This window comes from Aulonocara sp. 'chitande type north' Nkhata Bay, linkage group LG12 (assembly GCF_057382095.1).
Source record: "Aulonocara sp. 'chitande type north' Nkhata Bay isolate Kocher_YH1m ecotype deep benthic linkage group LG12, A_spYH_male_GT1.1, whole genome shotgun sequence".
Taxonomy (NCBI): domain Eukaryota; kingdom Metazoa; phylum Chordata; class Actinopteri; order Cichliformes; family Cichlidae; genus Aulonocara; species Aulonocara sp. 'chitande type north' Nkhata Bay.
Window position 1 is genome coordinate 12,723,307 of NC_141355.1, and position 15,772 is coordinate 12,739,078.

General features: G+C 43.0%; 2 protein-coding genes and 1 pseudogene across 2 annotated transcripts in view; all 3 read right to left on the minus strand.

Annotated features, from left to right (window-relative positions):
- The window catches only part of LOC147317005 (voltage-dependent N-type calcium channel subunit alpha-1B-like), a 337,402-nt gene that overhangs the window by 289,696 nt on the left and 31,934 nt on the right, over positions 1 to 15,772 (minus strand). The window lies entirely within an intron of this gene.
- On the minus strand, positions 8,031 to 14,258 carry LOC147317010 (zinc finger protein 862-like; annotated as a pseudogene).
- LOC147317011 (uncharacterized) lies at positions 9,146 to 10,162 on the minus strand. The gene has a single exon (XM_086313575.1). The coding sequence runs from the start codon at positions 10,160 to 10,162 to the stop codon at positions 9,314 to 9,316; it is 849 nt and encodes a 282-aa protein (XP_086169701.1). The 3' UTR covers positions 9,146 to 9,313.

Genomic DNA, 15,772 nt, shown 5'->3' on the forward strand with positions numbered 1-15,772 from the left:
CAATACTCAGCTCACCACTCCCTTTCTCTCCAACCCTTGTTGGGGAGAATCCAATAGCTAAGGAAACGGTAACTATTTGGCAACAGTTTAGAAAATACTTTGGGCTACTTGGACCGTCTTTGCTAACACCTATACTAAAAAATTGCAATTTTGTACCTTCAAACATTGATGCAGCCTTTAGAAGTTGGAAAGATAAAGGACTTAGGATTGTTAAGGACTTGTACAGTCAGGACACTTTTCTATCTTTTGCTGACCTATCGTCTAAATACGACCTGCCTAATTCCAATTTTTTTGTTATCTTCAGGCTAGAGATTTTGTAAAAACAAAGTTCCCTCACTTTCCCAATCGGCCTCCAGAAACAAATCTGGATATCATCCTGCAGACGAACCCTCATCAAAACAGACTGATATCAGCCTTGTATAAAATACTAGATACTTTGGTTCCCAAATCCATTTCTTATACTAAGCTGAGATGGGAGGAAGAGCTACAGACAACCCTGCCAGAACAGCAGTGGGATTCTGCTTTGAAATTGATTCACTCATCCTCAGTATGTGCCCGTCATGCTTTGATTCAGTGCAAGGTGGTCTTTAAAGTACATTATACAAACACAAAATTATCTAAAATCTATCCAACCATTAGTGATGCCTGTAACAGATCTGGACCAACACCTGCCAACCATGTCCACATGTTTGGTCTTGTTCGAAACTGAGTGCATTTTGGAGGGATATATTCGACACACTTAGCCAAGCATATGGCCAGACTGTCCCTCCTAACCCACTCTCCGCAATTTTTGGCATTTCTCCCTACTTGAACTTATCTGGCCCCCTCAAACAGGCCCTAGCCTTTACCACTTTACTAGCTCGGAGGCTTATTCTGTTGAAGTGGAAGCTTCCCCATCCCCCAAATCATGATCATTGGGTGAGAGATGTACTCTTTAACTTAAAGTTGGAAAAACTTAGATTCTCTCTAAAAGGTTCTATTAGGAAATTTAACAAAATCTGGAAATCATTTCTCTTACTGGTGGACACCATCACTTTACTTCCTGAGTCTGAAGTGAACTGAGTGAGGCTACATTATAAAGTTTGGATTTTTTTATTTTTATTTTTTTACTGCCAGCGGTGAAATCCGCCCCCTGACCCAGGGGATGTTTCCCTTTTTCCTCTGCATAGGAGACAAGCATCCCAGACCCCGACCAGACGGCCAATTCCTCCTCCCAGTCCCATCCCTCAGATGACAAAGAGAAAATGGGGGTGTGAAGACCCCCATACTCCTTCTGCCTGCTCATATGTGGTGTTGCTGTGTGCTGTTCTAAGCGCATTTAAAATATGGGAAGGGCATAGTACGATCTGCCAGAAAGCAGCTGGTGTCAGCACGGCACCCTTGAGAACCCTCGATGTGTACATGTATTTAAAATTGAGAGGTGGGCACCGGCACCAGAGGTAAGGTTTAATGTACAGACCATCCTCTGGACGTCGTTTAGCATGACCACCCCCAAGGCCCTATATGTATGTGTAATGAGAGTCTAAGTAATGTGGATGTCCAGGTTATTGAATAAAATTGAGGCACAGGTGGCCAGGAGGGGACAGAGGAGGAATGCCTTCCCTGCACCTCAGCGACGCACCTGTACAAAGACGCCTGTAGATCAATGTATTTCTCTATAGTACATTCGTAGTGGCCTGATGAAGCTAATATACTTGGCGGTACAGATGAAAAAAGGAGAGGGGCACAGGGAGGTAATAAAGGATGCCTTGAGATGAAGAGACAGTGAGACAGAGAAGACAGGGAGGGAGAGATGCTTGGAGAGGGGTAACCACAGCAGAGATGACTGGAGGTGTCACCATAGAAACAAAGAAGGCTCCACTGATCTCATTAGAGACAAGCAGCCAGGAAAGTAGTACTGGCTCAGAAACAGAATGGACTGTGTCTATACATACACGCACAGTGCAGCATCAGAATACATTTTTCTTGTGCTATGATAAGTAATGTGTTAGTTGTTGATACTTCAATAATCAAACTGTATACTTAACAGAGTGACGAGATTGAAGAAGACACTTGGATGAGTGATGAAATGTTTTTCGCACTGAAAACACTACGTTCATAAGAACATCTCAACTTTCTGGGTGTATACTTCACAGTTTAACAATTGATCAATACATTTTATAACATAACAGATGGAAATCAGACTAAATTTAGACAAAAAGACTAAAATAGGAGAGTGAGAGATAACCTTTATAAACTTATATTTGCTGATTGTTGTCATCTCTTAAAGGAGTGTGATATCCTACTAAAATGATATATGAACATTATTAAAAATAAACCCACTGATTTATACAGAAGACGTAGCTCTGTCATAGTATCGTATAAATGCATTATAACTGGGGGTTTTTTTATCTGAAAAAATACATTTCCTCAAACTTACTGTCACTAAAAGCACAAATTTTGGGACTGTTTTTTTTGCCAGTTTTTGTTTAACTTCCTAAGACCCTAACTCTTCCAAGCCAAGCATTTTAAATTTCTCTTTGATATTGCGCTGATTGGGACCCGATGAATGTCAAAACAAAGAATTACCAGATTTTTCCCCTCATTTTTGTTTTGAAGAAAAATAAGAGCCACATATGAGGATATTTGTTTACAATTTTGATAGAACAGTAGCAGTATAATGTCCTCGTAAGTGGATATCAGGCCCTTGTAGAGCAAAATTAAGTATTTTGGTCTAAATAACCCAAAATGTGATGTCCACATATGTGGACGCAGGTCCTAGGAGGTTAAGATTCAGTTATTCTGAGTATAGCTTGTCTAATTTGTCGATAATCTGTTGTAGTAGCAATAAATGTACAGGTAAATAAAGTTTGGTTTGATTTTGTGGGTCATTCATCTAAGTAACCATAACTTGACTTTGCCCTCAACAGTGATTTCCAAGTAAAGTGTCTTTGCATTAAGTGGACAAGTTGGGTTACAAAAGTGTATTTGGTGTCACAGACATCCAAAATTTGGATATAAACAACAACAATAAAAAATTTTAAAGGTAGAGAGTACCACATTGTTTGTATTTGAGGCTGCATTTCAGGCTATTAAGTTGTGATAAGTGTTTGTGTGTTATGTGTTTTGGATTATTTATTAACAAGAGCAGATATCTCGAGTCTCAAAAATAGATCACAGTATTTCAAGAAAATTAAACAAAGGATAGTAAACAAAAAATTCTGAGGCTATTGAAAAAAAAACTGAAGAACTTATTGGTGTTCGCAGCTTTTATGAGTGTATGTAAATGAATGACATGGTCCATCCTTATTTTCTAATGAGCTTCTGATATTTGAAATTCTGAATATACTGAAACAAGGTGCCAGAAACAGCAGCATTATAGTTCAATAGTAGTGATCTAGCATTATATCCAATGACACGGCACGTCTCAGCAAGTCAAATGCAAGCACACAAGTAGCCTTGTTAGTGCTTTGCCTGGAAATGTTATATAATAATTGCTTAACACTTTACTTTAACAATAACTTAAGTCACAAAACTATGTTATTCATCAGGACCCTGCAGAATATTGCCACATAATCTTCTTTTTTCAGCTGCCCCCACTGGGCTCATCTACCTCCATATCATCTCTATTCTCTCCCCAACCAGTCGCGGCAGATGGCTGCCCCTCTCTGATCCTGGTTCTGTCGGAGGTTTCTTCTTGTTAAAAGGGAGTTTTTCGTCTCCACTGTTGCCAAAGTGCTTGCTCATATGATTGTTGGGTTTTTCTCTTTATGTGTATTATTGTAGGGTCTACCTTACAACATAAAGTGCCTTGAGGCAACTGTTGTTGTGATTTGGTGCTGTATAAATAAAATTGAATTGAACCAATTCAGTTCAATTCAATTTTATTTATACAGCACCAAATCACAACAACAGTTCAATTCAATTCAAATTGAATTGAATATCAGCCTATCCCTAGTATCCTCTTCTGGCACGCACACCCTCTTCATATCCTCCTTTACTACATCAATGAATTTTCTCTGTGGTCTTCCTCTTTTCCTCCTGTTTAATATTCAACATAATATTGTCTCCAAACTGCTCAACCTTAACTGCCACTGTGATAACTAATTTCTGACTTGACTAATTTCTAATCTCACTCATTCTCCACTCCTCGAAAATTGCATTGAAAATTTGTTCAGTCTACTGCCCTTTCTCTTACCATTTCCATACCTTCATAGGTATGTCATTGGAACAACTGCATTTCCACTCGTCATCCTCTGTATAGCTACCCTCAATTCCTCTTTAGTAATTCTCTGTATTTCCTCATTCTATTTATCATCTCCTCAAAGTACTCATCCTATCTTCTCAATATATCCTCATCAATCATCAATACATTTCCATCTCTACACTTGATCCCCTTAACCCCCATGCTGCACAATATGAGTCTGTTCCAGAGAAAAGAGACATCATGTTTAGTGGCAGTACCAACGATAGCATCCCCTTCTGGCCTTAATGAGTTCAGACCAGTTGCCTTAGTGTCATATGTCATGAAGTTGCTGGAGAGACTAGATCTTGCTTAGATTGTAGGTTAAAAAATGTACTTGATCCTCTTCAAATTGCTTGCCAGCTTCTTATGGCGGAGAATGATGCTGTTATCTACTTGTTGCAGCATGCTCACTCTCACCTGGATGGTACTGGTGGCATTGTGAAAATCATGTTTTTTGAGTTTTTCAGTGCCTTTAATACCATCCAACCACTTCTGCTGAGTGACAAGCTGCTGAGGATGGGAGGCACCACTTCTACTCTCCTGGATTTAAGACAAATTTAGAAGATCATCATTTAGCTTGGAAAAAGTGTTTGTTGGTTTATTTAAAAAAGCCCTCCATTCAGCTAGAACATCTTATTATTCATTTATTGTTTGAAGGAAATAAAAACAAACCTAAGTTTCTATTCAGCACTGTAGCCAGGCTGACAAAAAGTCAGAGCACTGTTGAGCCATTCCTTTAAAGTTTACTAGTAATCACTTAATGAAATTCTTCACAAATAAAATTTTAATGATTAAAGAAAACAGTACTCATAATCATCTCACAGGTGTAACACTAGCTACAGCTACTTTCATTGCCATTGATATTCACTTAGTCTTTTTCTCCAATTGATCTTTCTGACTAAATTTCAGTAATTACTTCCTCCAAACTATGAACGTGTCTTTTAGACCGCCATTCTTACAAGACTGCTCAAAGAAGTCCTGCCATTAATTAATGCTTCAACCTTAAATATGATCAACCTATCTCTAATAACCGGCTATGTACCACAGGCCTTCAAGCTGGCAGTAGTTAAATCGTTACTTAAAAAGCCATCTCTAGACCCAGTGGCCATAACTAATTATAGGCCAATCTCTAACATTCCTCTTATTATAAAAAAAAAAAAAATCTTGAGTAGTTATAAAACAGCCAACAGATCATCAGCAGAGGAATGGCTTATTTGAAGAGTTTCAGTCAGGTTTCAGAGCTCATCACAGCACAGAAACAGCTTTATTGAAGGTTACAAATGATCTTTTTATGGCCTCTGACAGTGGACTCATTTCTGTGTTTGTCCTGCTAGACCTCAGTGCAGCGTTTAATAGTGTCAACCATAATATTCTATTTCAACGATCAGAGCATGCTGTAGGTATTACAGGTACCACACTCCAGTGGTTTGAATCGTATCTATCTTATAGACTCCAATTTGTTGATGTAAATGGAGAGTCCTTTTCACACACTAAGGTTAATTGTGGAGCTCCACAGGGTTCTGTACTAGAACCAATATACAGGGTGGGCCATTTATATGGATACACCGTAATAACACGAGAATGGTTGGTGATATTAAAGTCCTGTTTGTGGCACATTAGTATACAGTGGGGCAAAAAAGTATTTAGTCAGCCACCGATTGTGCAAGTTCCCCCACCTAAAATGATGACAGAGGTCAGTAATTTGCACCAGAGGTACACTTCAACTGTGAGAGACAGAATGTGAAAAAAAAATCCATGAATCCACATGGTAGGATTTGTAAAGAATTTATTCGTAAATCAGGGTGAAAAATAAGTATTTGGTCAATAACAAAAATACAACTCAATACTTTGTAACATAACCTTTGTTGGCAATAACAGAGGTCAAACGTTTACTATAGGTCTTTACCAGGTTTGCACACACAGTAGCTGGTATTTTGGCCCATTCCTCCATGCAGATCTTCTCGAGAGCAGTGATGTTTTGGGGCTGTCGCCGAGCAACATGGACTTTCAACTCCCGCCACAGATTTTCTATGGGGTTGAGGTCTGGAGACTGGCTAGGCCACTCCAGGACTTTCAAATGCTTCTTACGGAGCCACTCCTTTGTTGCCCGGGCGGTGTGTTTTGGATCATTGTCATGTTGGAAGACCCAGCCTCGTTTCATCTTCAAAGTTCTCACTGATGGAAGGAGGTTTTGGCTCAAAATCTCACGATACATGGCCCCATTCATTCTGTCCTTAACACGGATCAGTCGTCCTGTCCCCTTGGCAGAAAAACAGCCCCATAGCATGATGTTTCCACCCCCATGCTTCACAGTAGGTATGGTGTTCTTGGGATGCAACTCAGTATTCTTCTTCCTCCAAACACGACGAGTTGAGTTTATACCAAAAAGTTCTACTTTGGTTTCATCTGACCACATGACATTCTTCAGACAGGCCTGGACATGCACTGGCTTCAGCAGCGGAACACTTCTGGCACTGCGGGATTTGATTCCCTGCCGTTGTAGTGTGTTACTGATGGTGACCTTTGTTACTTTGGTCCCAGCTCTCTGCAGGTCATTCACCAGGTCCCCCCGTGTGGTTCTGGGATCTTTGCTCACTGTTCTCATGATCATTTTGACCCCACGGGATGAGATCTTGCGTGGAGCCCCAGATCGAGGGAGATTATCAGTGTCTTCCATTTTCTGATGATTGCTCCCACAGTTTATTTTTTCACACCAAGCTGCTTGCCTATTGTAGATTCACTCTTCCCAGTCTGGTGCAGGTCTACAATACTTTTCCTGGTGTCCTTCAAAAGCTCTTTGGTCTTGGCCATGGCGGAGTTTGGAGTCTGACTGTTTGAGGCTGTGGACAGGTGTCTTTTATACAGATGATCAGTTCAAACAGGTGCCATTCATACAGGTCACGAGTGGGGGACAGAAAAGCTTCTTACAGAAGACGTTGCAGGTCTGTGAGAGCCAGAGATTTTCCTTGTTTGAGGTGACCAAATACTTATTTTCCACCCTAATTTACGAATAAATTCTTTACAAATCCTACCATGTGAATTCATGGATTTTTTTTTCACATTCTGTCTCTCACAGTTGAAGTGTACCTCTGGTGCAAATTATTGACCTCTGTCATCATTTTAAGTGGGGGAACTTGCACAATCGGTGGCTGACTAAATACTTTTTTGCCCCACTGTATGTGAGGGGCAATGTTCCCTCTAATTTTTCATGTGTGTGAGCAAACTCGCAAACTCCCTGAGCGGACCCTTGGACCACTGTGAGCGACATTAGATGTGTACAATGTGGTCACGACAGCATTGCATCCATCAAAGTTACATGGTTTATAAAAGGAGCCAAATTACAGCATTTACATTTCTGTTAGAATACCTTTAATTAAGAGATTTAGCCCACTTACAGTGAAAATTACAAAAATCTTTTTTTAATTACCTGTGTACTATGTCAACGCTATTAGAAGTATGAATATTTAACTTTAGCTATGGCAAAACATGAACTGCCAACCAAATCAAGCCTATTATAAACTCCAATTTTGAAATTTAATGTTTTTATTATAAATCTCTGACTTGTGTTATGATGAGTATGAGCCACTCTGTGAAGCTCCTGGTCCTCCTGTCCTACTGCGGTCTGGGAGACAGTCCTACTGTCCTGTAACTCTTTGTCTGCAAAATACAGTATATAATGACACAATTATTTGCATTTCTAATACTCATAAACTAGTGACAGTATTTAATGATCAATATCCATAAATGAAAACTCAATAAATGACACTAGATGAGTAGTATACTTATTAAGAGCTTAAATTTCACCTTATTTTTCCTGTCTGTCCTTCTCACATCTCCAGTGGCTGTACACGTCGTCCAGGTTGATGGCCTCGTCTGCTTGCAGCTTTGACTTTATGCACATGAGCTGGTCGAAATGGTCCACCTCAAGACGATTTCTGGATGCTGTTTTGATACGATTCATTAAACTAAAGCCTCTTTCATAATCTGCACTGGATGCTTGAAATGTAGCACAAATATCCACAAGCTGTGAGATGTGTTTTAGCTCTTCACATTTTAGCGTTGCAGCCACCATATCTGAGAATGTGCTGATTAACCCATGTTTAAGTTTGTGCCTCATTATGTACTTGAAATCAGAATATTCACTGTTTATGACCTCCACTGAATGTGGAGGGTGGAGAATGGCCTCATACTTCTTTGTCAGCGTGGCAATGTCTCCTGCTCCATACTCAAAGCTGATACAATACAATAAAATATAATCTTTATTTATAGAGCACATTTTAAAAACAGCGGTATACCAAAGTGCTTAACATAAAAGACAGAAAAGTAACATGAGTATTATAAGGCCTCAGCAAAGTATCAAATATACTCAAAGGTCATTGCCACTAATACACAGGGGTAGCATAAAATGCATATCAAGTATAACATTGTAAAAGCCATAAAAGATATGTATAAAGAAAAACAGAGTAAGTCTAAGAGTCAGGTACAAGCATTAACAAGCAGGAAAATCGAGATTAAACAAATTGGTTTTTAACCGTGATTTAAAAGATTGGATAGAATCGGACGCCCGGATCGCAATCGGAAGGTTATTCCACAACTCTGGTGCAGCCAAGGCAAACGCACGGTCACCTCTAGACTTCAGCTGAGATCTAGGCTGCACCAAGAGTAACTGAGTAGATGATCTTAGTGCTCTGGCGGGAACATACGATTTAAGGAGTTCGCTAAGGTAGCTCGGTGTTGTGTTGTTGGTAATTTTAAAAGTAAGCAGCAGTATTTTAAATTGGATGTGGTATTTAATGGGTAGCCAATGCAGGTCAGCTAGAAGAGGGGTTGTGGCATGAATAAGGCACGGCGGGACCACGAAGCGACGTTCAGAGCCAACTTTATTAGATTCACACCACACCACACCACCACCAACCCCTGAGTCCCCGTGTTTTAACACGGCGGGCGTGATTGCGGATGCCGTGCAGGTGCGTCCGCACGGCACCGCAGACCACGCCCCACCACATACCCCCATCGCCCGATTGAGGCCGGGGAGCAATCTGGCCGAACTTACTCCCCCCCCCGGCGAACTGGGGCGAGACTCGGCCCCTACCCATCGGCGCCCCAGCCCCTGACCAAGCGACGGGGAAGCGTCCGTTCTGGTGGCCGCCCGCGCATCCAGCGGCAACGGCGAAGCTGGTCCGGAGGTCGGCCGCGTAGCAAGCGGCCACGGCCCCACAGGCATGGCCGTGCGCTCCTGCACACAGGCGGCTGGGCAGACGTCAGGCGCGCAGAATCGACTGGTGGCAGCGAGGCTGGACTAGCCAGCCCGCCGATCCCCGGCCTAGCGGGGCTGTCCCGCTCCTCTGCCTCCAACTCCGGCTGCACAGGCTGCCCTGGAGCAGGGACCTCCGTCTCCCCGCACAGCTGCTCCGCCACCGCCTCCGCCACTCCCGTTTGGAGCGGCTCCCCGCCCTGCGCCTCCGCCCCCAGCAGGCACAGCCCCTCGCCCAGCTCTGGGTGGAGCGACCCCTCTGCCTCCGGCAGGTGTAGACCCTCGCCCGCCTCGTCCTCGGCCTCCGATTGGAGCGGCTCCTCCACCGCTCCCGGCAGGAGCAGCCCTTCACCCGGCTGCTCCTCCTCCTCCGGCAGGCTCGGACCCCCGCGTGGCTCGTCCACCACCTCCGGCTGCCGAGGTGACCCACACGGCTCCTCCACCGCTTCGCTGTCCTCGGGACACACTTGTGGGGGTGGCGCCCAGGCCCAGAGCAGCGCCGCCAGCTCTGCCAGGTGGCGTTCGCTCTCCTTCCGCAGCTCTTCCTGTTGGCGACGCACCTCCGCCGCCTGCTTCCGCTGGGTGGCCGCTATTTCGGCCACCATCTCGGCCAGCTCTTTCCTTTCCTGGCTCTGGTAGGTACCCGCCATGCCGCCTCCTGGGTTTCGGCACCAATGTGGCATGAATAAGGCACGGCGGGACCACGAAGCGACGTTCAGAGCCAACTTTATTAGATTCACACCACACCACACCACCACCAACCCCTGAGTCCCCGTGTTTTAACACGGCGGGCGTGATTGCGGATGCCGTGCAGGTGCGTCCGCACGGCACCGCAGACCACGCCCCACCACAGGGGTAATAGAGGCAAACCTCCCAGTTCTGGTCAGAATGTGTGCCGCAGCATTTTGGACTGTCTGCAGTCTATGAAGAAGGGCAGAATGAAGACCGAAATACAGTGAATTGCAGTAATCCAGCCTAGAGGTCACAAAGGCGTGGATGAGCTTTTCCAGGTCCTTATGCGGAACATAATGCCTAGCCTTAGAAATGAGACGCAGTTGGTAGAAACCAGATCTAAGTACAGCAGACACTTGTTTATCGAATTTGAAGGAGCTGTCAAGCAACACACCCAAATTGCTAACAGTGTCAGAAAGGTAGATGGTAAGGGAACCAAAGGCATCACGAACTTGGCCACGAGGAACGTTGCTGCCAAATACCACGATTTCAGTTTTCTTATCATTTAGGATAAGGGAGTTTGCTAAGAGCCATTCTTTGACTTCGCACATGCACTCTTGAAAGCAGTGCAAGGACAAAGCAAGATCATCATTTAGTTCAAAGTAGATCTGTACATCATCAGCATAGCAGTGAAAAGCGGTGCGGTATTTCTCAAATATTGCACTTAGAGGGAGTATATACAGTGAGAGAAGAATAGGGCCCAACACAGATCCTTGAGGCATGCCACGGCAGACAGGTGCAGCGGAGGAAGAGCAGGTGCCCAGGTTGACCGAGAAGGACCTATTGGAGAGGTATGTTTTAAACCAATCAAGGGAAACACCTTTAATGCCTACAGTATGCTCAAGTCTCGCTACTAAGATGTTTTGATCTACCGTATCGAAGGCCGAGGATAAATCCAATAAAACTAGGACCGCAGAGCGTCCAGTATCAGCAATTAGAAGAAGATAGTTGAGGACTCTAAGCAACGCTGTTTCGGTGCTATGATGTGGTTTGAAGGCAGACTGGAATTTATCATTAATGTCGTTCTCATCCAGGTACGCCTGGAGTTGTAGAAGAACTATCTTCTCGAGGATTTTAGACAGGAACAGGAGCTTAGAGTTCGGCCTGTAATTCACATAATCATTATAATCAAGGTTCCTTTTTTTAAGAACAGGCTGAACTATAGCATGTTTAAAAGCTGACGGGACGCAGCCAGAGAGTAAGGAAGAATTCAATAGCGATAAAATACTAGGTCTAATTACATCGAAGCAGTCCTTAACTATGCGAGATGAGAGGATGATGTCTGAGTTCAATGCCTCAATGTCAAATGGAGACCACTCCTTTAATTCATCTTCTGGAAAACGAGCATCCAAGTGATCACAAAGCTTACGAATAACACGAGTAATCTCACCGGTATTCCTGCCATCAGCAGATGAGGGCCTCATCGCCTCTTTGACACGTTCACTCCACTTAACATCCTTTTCCTCTGTCAAGTATTGGGAACGCAACTTCTCAATCTTTGCTCTTGCCAAGCAGTGCCCTTCCATCACAGTCAGGTTGCATCTTTGAAAAGAAAGACACAGGTGTGCCAGCTCACCCAAAACATCTCCCAGAGCGGTGAGAGTAACCTTGAAGTTTGAATCGGTTATCCTTTTGTAACAGTAATTTGCCACTGGATCTCTGTTATCACTGGATTCTCTCTTGCAGTATTCTTCCAGCACAGTGTAGTTCCTCAGAACAGCATTCACAGCTTGGTGACGCGACAGCCATCATACTTCACTCAGAGGCCTGATCAAGAACCTTTGCTAGGTCTTCCAGTTTTCCCCTCTTTACAGCGAATCTAGAGAAAGTGGAGTAAACAGTTCTAAGAAGAGTTTCCACATCTCGCATCAAAGGTACATCTTTCCACGCATCATCAATGCCCAAGTCCTCTCTATGGGCTACACAGTGTTGTTCAGTTAAGTGTGGTATTTTCTGCTTTAATAAAGCTGCAACTCCGTTGTGCTTTCCTAGCATTACTGAGGCACAATGGAGGTCAGCATCACCATTCTCTGCATGTCTAGTTCATGCTTGGTGTAAAACTGAGTTATTGCCTGCACAATATCCTGAGCCGTGCATGCTGTCAGCTGGATGATGCCACCAAACACAGTTTTATGGTTGACGTTATTTTCCTCCCTGTATTTAATATACAGGACTAGCATTTTGTGCACTGTTATGTCTATGCTCTCATCTATGATCAGGGTGTGCCAAGGTGCATTTTTAACTTCACACATTGTCTCATTCTGCACTACTTCATTAATTGAATTCACAAACTCAAAGGTATAATTTTTGTTTCACCAGCTTTCTGGTATACTCAGATACTTTGCCATGTGATCATGAATTTGTTGAACCGACAGCATAGAAGAATTAATTTTGATGGCTAGTAGAATATTGTCGATGAGAACTTTAACTTCTTCGGGGTTGGATTTCTTTATGAGTGACAGCTCGTTCTTCTTCTCTTGGTCTTTGGCACTCTCTCCCAACAACGTACCGATCCCCATTCCCATCGTACATCTTCTCACAATTCCAACTGCTCGTCTTCCTTCATGTTCATGTCCTGGTTTGTATTCACTAGCTTAGTTGTTCTCAGTTTAGATAGCCTTCTGTTCCGTTTGCCGTTTGTTTATTTTTATTTTGTGTTCAATAAACCACCTCACCTTCACGAGTGCCTGCGACTGGATCCTCCTTTAATATTTCCACACGGCTCACTCTACTCGCCGTGACAGTACGGACCAGCCAGATATGGATCCAGCGGCATTCACCCCACCCACGGAGCTTCGAAAGCTCATCACGGACTCAGCGTCAAAATTAATCAACCTGTGGCTCGAGCATGAGGGAGAAGCGTTTCTCTACGTTCTGGAAGTCAGGCTACAACAGCTTATTTCCGATTATCCCTGGCTGTTGGACTCACTGCACCCGCTCGTACAAAACTTCATTCTCCATGAACTACATCTCCACCCCCCCCCGTTGCTACTGCTCGCCCACTCGCTTCAACGGAGGACGTGCCGTCCGTACTGCCGGATGAGGAGTTACCCGGCCCGTTGGAGCTGTCTCCACGGAGGATGCGATGTTCGCGCCGTCAGGTTCCGCAGCCGTCCCGCTGCCGTCAGGGCCTGTTTTGTGATTTGGTGCTGTATAAATAAATTTGAATTGAATTGACCATCTGTCAGAGAGGCCTCAGTTTATACAGCTTGGGGGGACCCTATCTGATGTGGTGGTTAGTAATACTGGGCCACCGCAGGGGACAGTCCTATCTCCATTGCTGTTTATCTTGCACACCTAAGATTTTCCATAAAACATATGGAATATGCTACCTGCAAAAGTTCTCTGATGACACTGCAGTGGTCGGGTGTATTAAGGGTCTCCGGAGTCGAAGCAAAGCGAGCTGGTGAGGAACTTTCCAGAAGAAATAATCCTCTTCTGAATGTCAGCAAGACAAAATAGATGGTGGTTGACTTCCAGAGGAAAAAAAACTGACCAGGCCCATCAAAATCATGGGTGAAGAAGTGGAAACAGTGGAGAGCTACAGGTACTTGAGCGTTCATCTGACTAACAGACTGAACTGGAGAACTGAGCAGACAGTACTCTCTAAAGCAGCTCAGATTCTTTAATGTGTGCAGCAAGATGTTGGAGAGCGACATCTATTTTGCTGTTGTAAAAGTATACATTCTTGTGCTACCTCACCAGGCACTCTTACCAAAGCACTTATATTTCACCCGTGTTGGTTATTTGTTACTATGGGTGTGTGTGTGGACTTAGTGTCAGGATAACTGACACTAAGTCAGTTATCCTGCTTTAATACAAATATTGCAGATACTACAAAAATGTGGTCTCTCTCTCGCTCTCTCTCAATAACCAATAAATAAAACAGTCCTTTTCTCCTTCTCAGTGTCCAGTCTCACATAAAATTCACTATAATATTTTCCTTTGCTTTTGGCACCTCTCTCTTTGGCATACACACATCCTACCTAAATGGTTAATCATTGCCTCTGCATTTTCCTGCTTCCTGTTCTTGATGTCCAAAGTCATCCTACAGACCTACCATGCAATGCTGCCTAACTACATTCTCACCTGAACCACATTGACGTCTTTTTCTTTTGGATTGCACCTTCTGTGTGAGCCTGCCTCTTACTCTTTTATGTCACCCTATGTCCCTCCCTGTTCTTAAAGTACGTGTTTACCACAGCCATTTCCATTGTTATGAGACAAGGAGTAGAGAGAAACTGAAGTCCTCCAGGCCGTCCCTTCATCACATATAAGAGGGTATAAAAGGTCATAACATCCAACCTTATGTGTTAAAAAGAGTGCTAAAATAGAGCTATTCCCTATTTGCGACTAGTAAATCATCTTTACTCTTAAAGATAATTTAAAATATAAGTCTATATGTCTATGTGACTGTTCTAATACTGAATTTTGAGCCAGCTTCAGCTTTAGCAGATTATTGTATGACTTCAGGACAATGTTATTATCGTTAACGAAAACTAACGAAATAACGAAAACTAGAAGTGAAAAAACATTTTCGTTAACGGAAATAAAAATAAAAACAAAAAAAGGAAAACTGTAATGAGTGTTCACAAAACTAACTAAAATTAACTGAATTTATAGCAAAACTGTGTTTAGTTTTCGTAGATGTGTGTGTGTCATACAATAGTCAAGGGTGAAAATGAAGTTTAGTTTCCAGATTTTTGTCTTGCTGTGTCTCATTATGCCAGCAGGTGGCAGTACGTTAGTCGAGTCGTCTGTGTCGCTGCTCCGTCCACGCGCAGAATCATGTCAGGAAAAGTCAAGAGAAAGCGCCAGAGTCCAATTTGGGATTACTTTGAATATGACTGTGTTTTGGATAAAGCAAGTGTCTTGTAGTGGAAAGAGACAAATTATGAGGGACATTTCTAAAGGGGAAAAAAATCCCACAAACCTTAAAGTGCTCTTGAAAAGCTCACACAAGAAGGCTAACCTAGCTTACCTTGAGAAGGTAAGGGAGCACACTCAACCCTCATCCCCAGAAAACAGAAGCTAACCCCAGGCAAGGCAGCGTGATGCATCCCGAGACAACAGGACTGGGATATCTACATAACTGTGTGAGTCAGTTGCCTTCAAAAAGTTTATCAATTCACTTGAACCAAAATTACGAACACCCGGTGCTGCAAGAGTTAATAGTCTCATTGGGGCCAAGATATACATTTTATAGTTGCCTGGTATCAATGGTTGTTCATCTGCCCTAATTTATTTATTTATTTAAAGAACCCATAGGTGGGAATGTGAGTTGTCTGTCTCTGCGTGTTAGCCCTGCGACAGACAGGCGACCTGTCCAGGGTGCAGGGTGTGGTAGCTGGAATAGCAACATACCCAAGGATAAGCAGAAGAGCATGACTGATATGATGAAACTGGGATTTTGTTACACTTAATTATTGCAAACGCAACTAAAACTAAAACTGAAACTAATCAAAACTAAACTGAAACTAAGGATTTTTAAAAAAATAAAAACTAAACTAAACTAGCAAACAATTGGTAAAAACTAATTAAAACTGATATAAAATTGAAAA

Excerpts from the sequence above, each read along its gene's own strand:
- LOC147317011 (XM_086313575.1), bottom strand. The coding sequence starts at position 10,162 with ATGCCACATTGGTGCCGAAACCCAGGAGGCGGCATGGCGGGTACCTAC.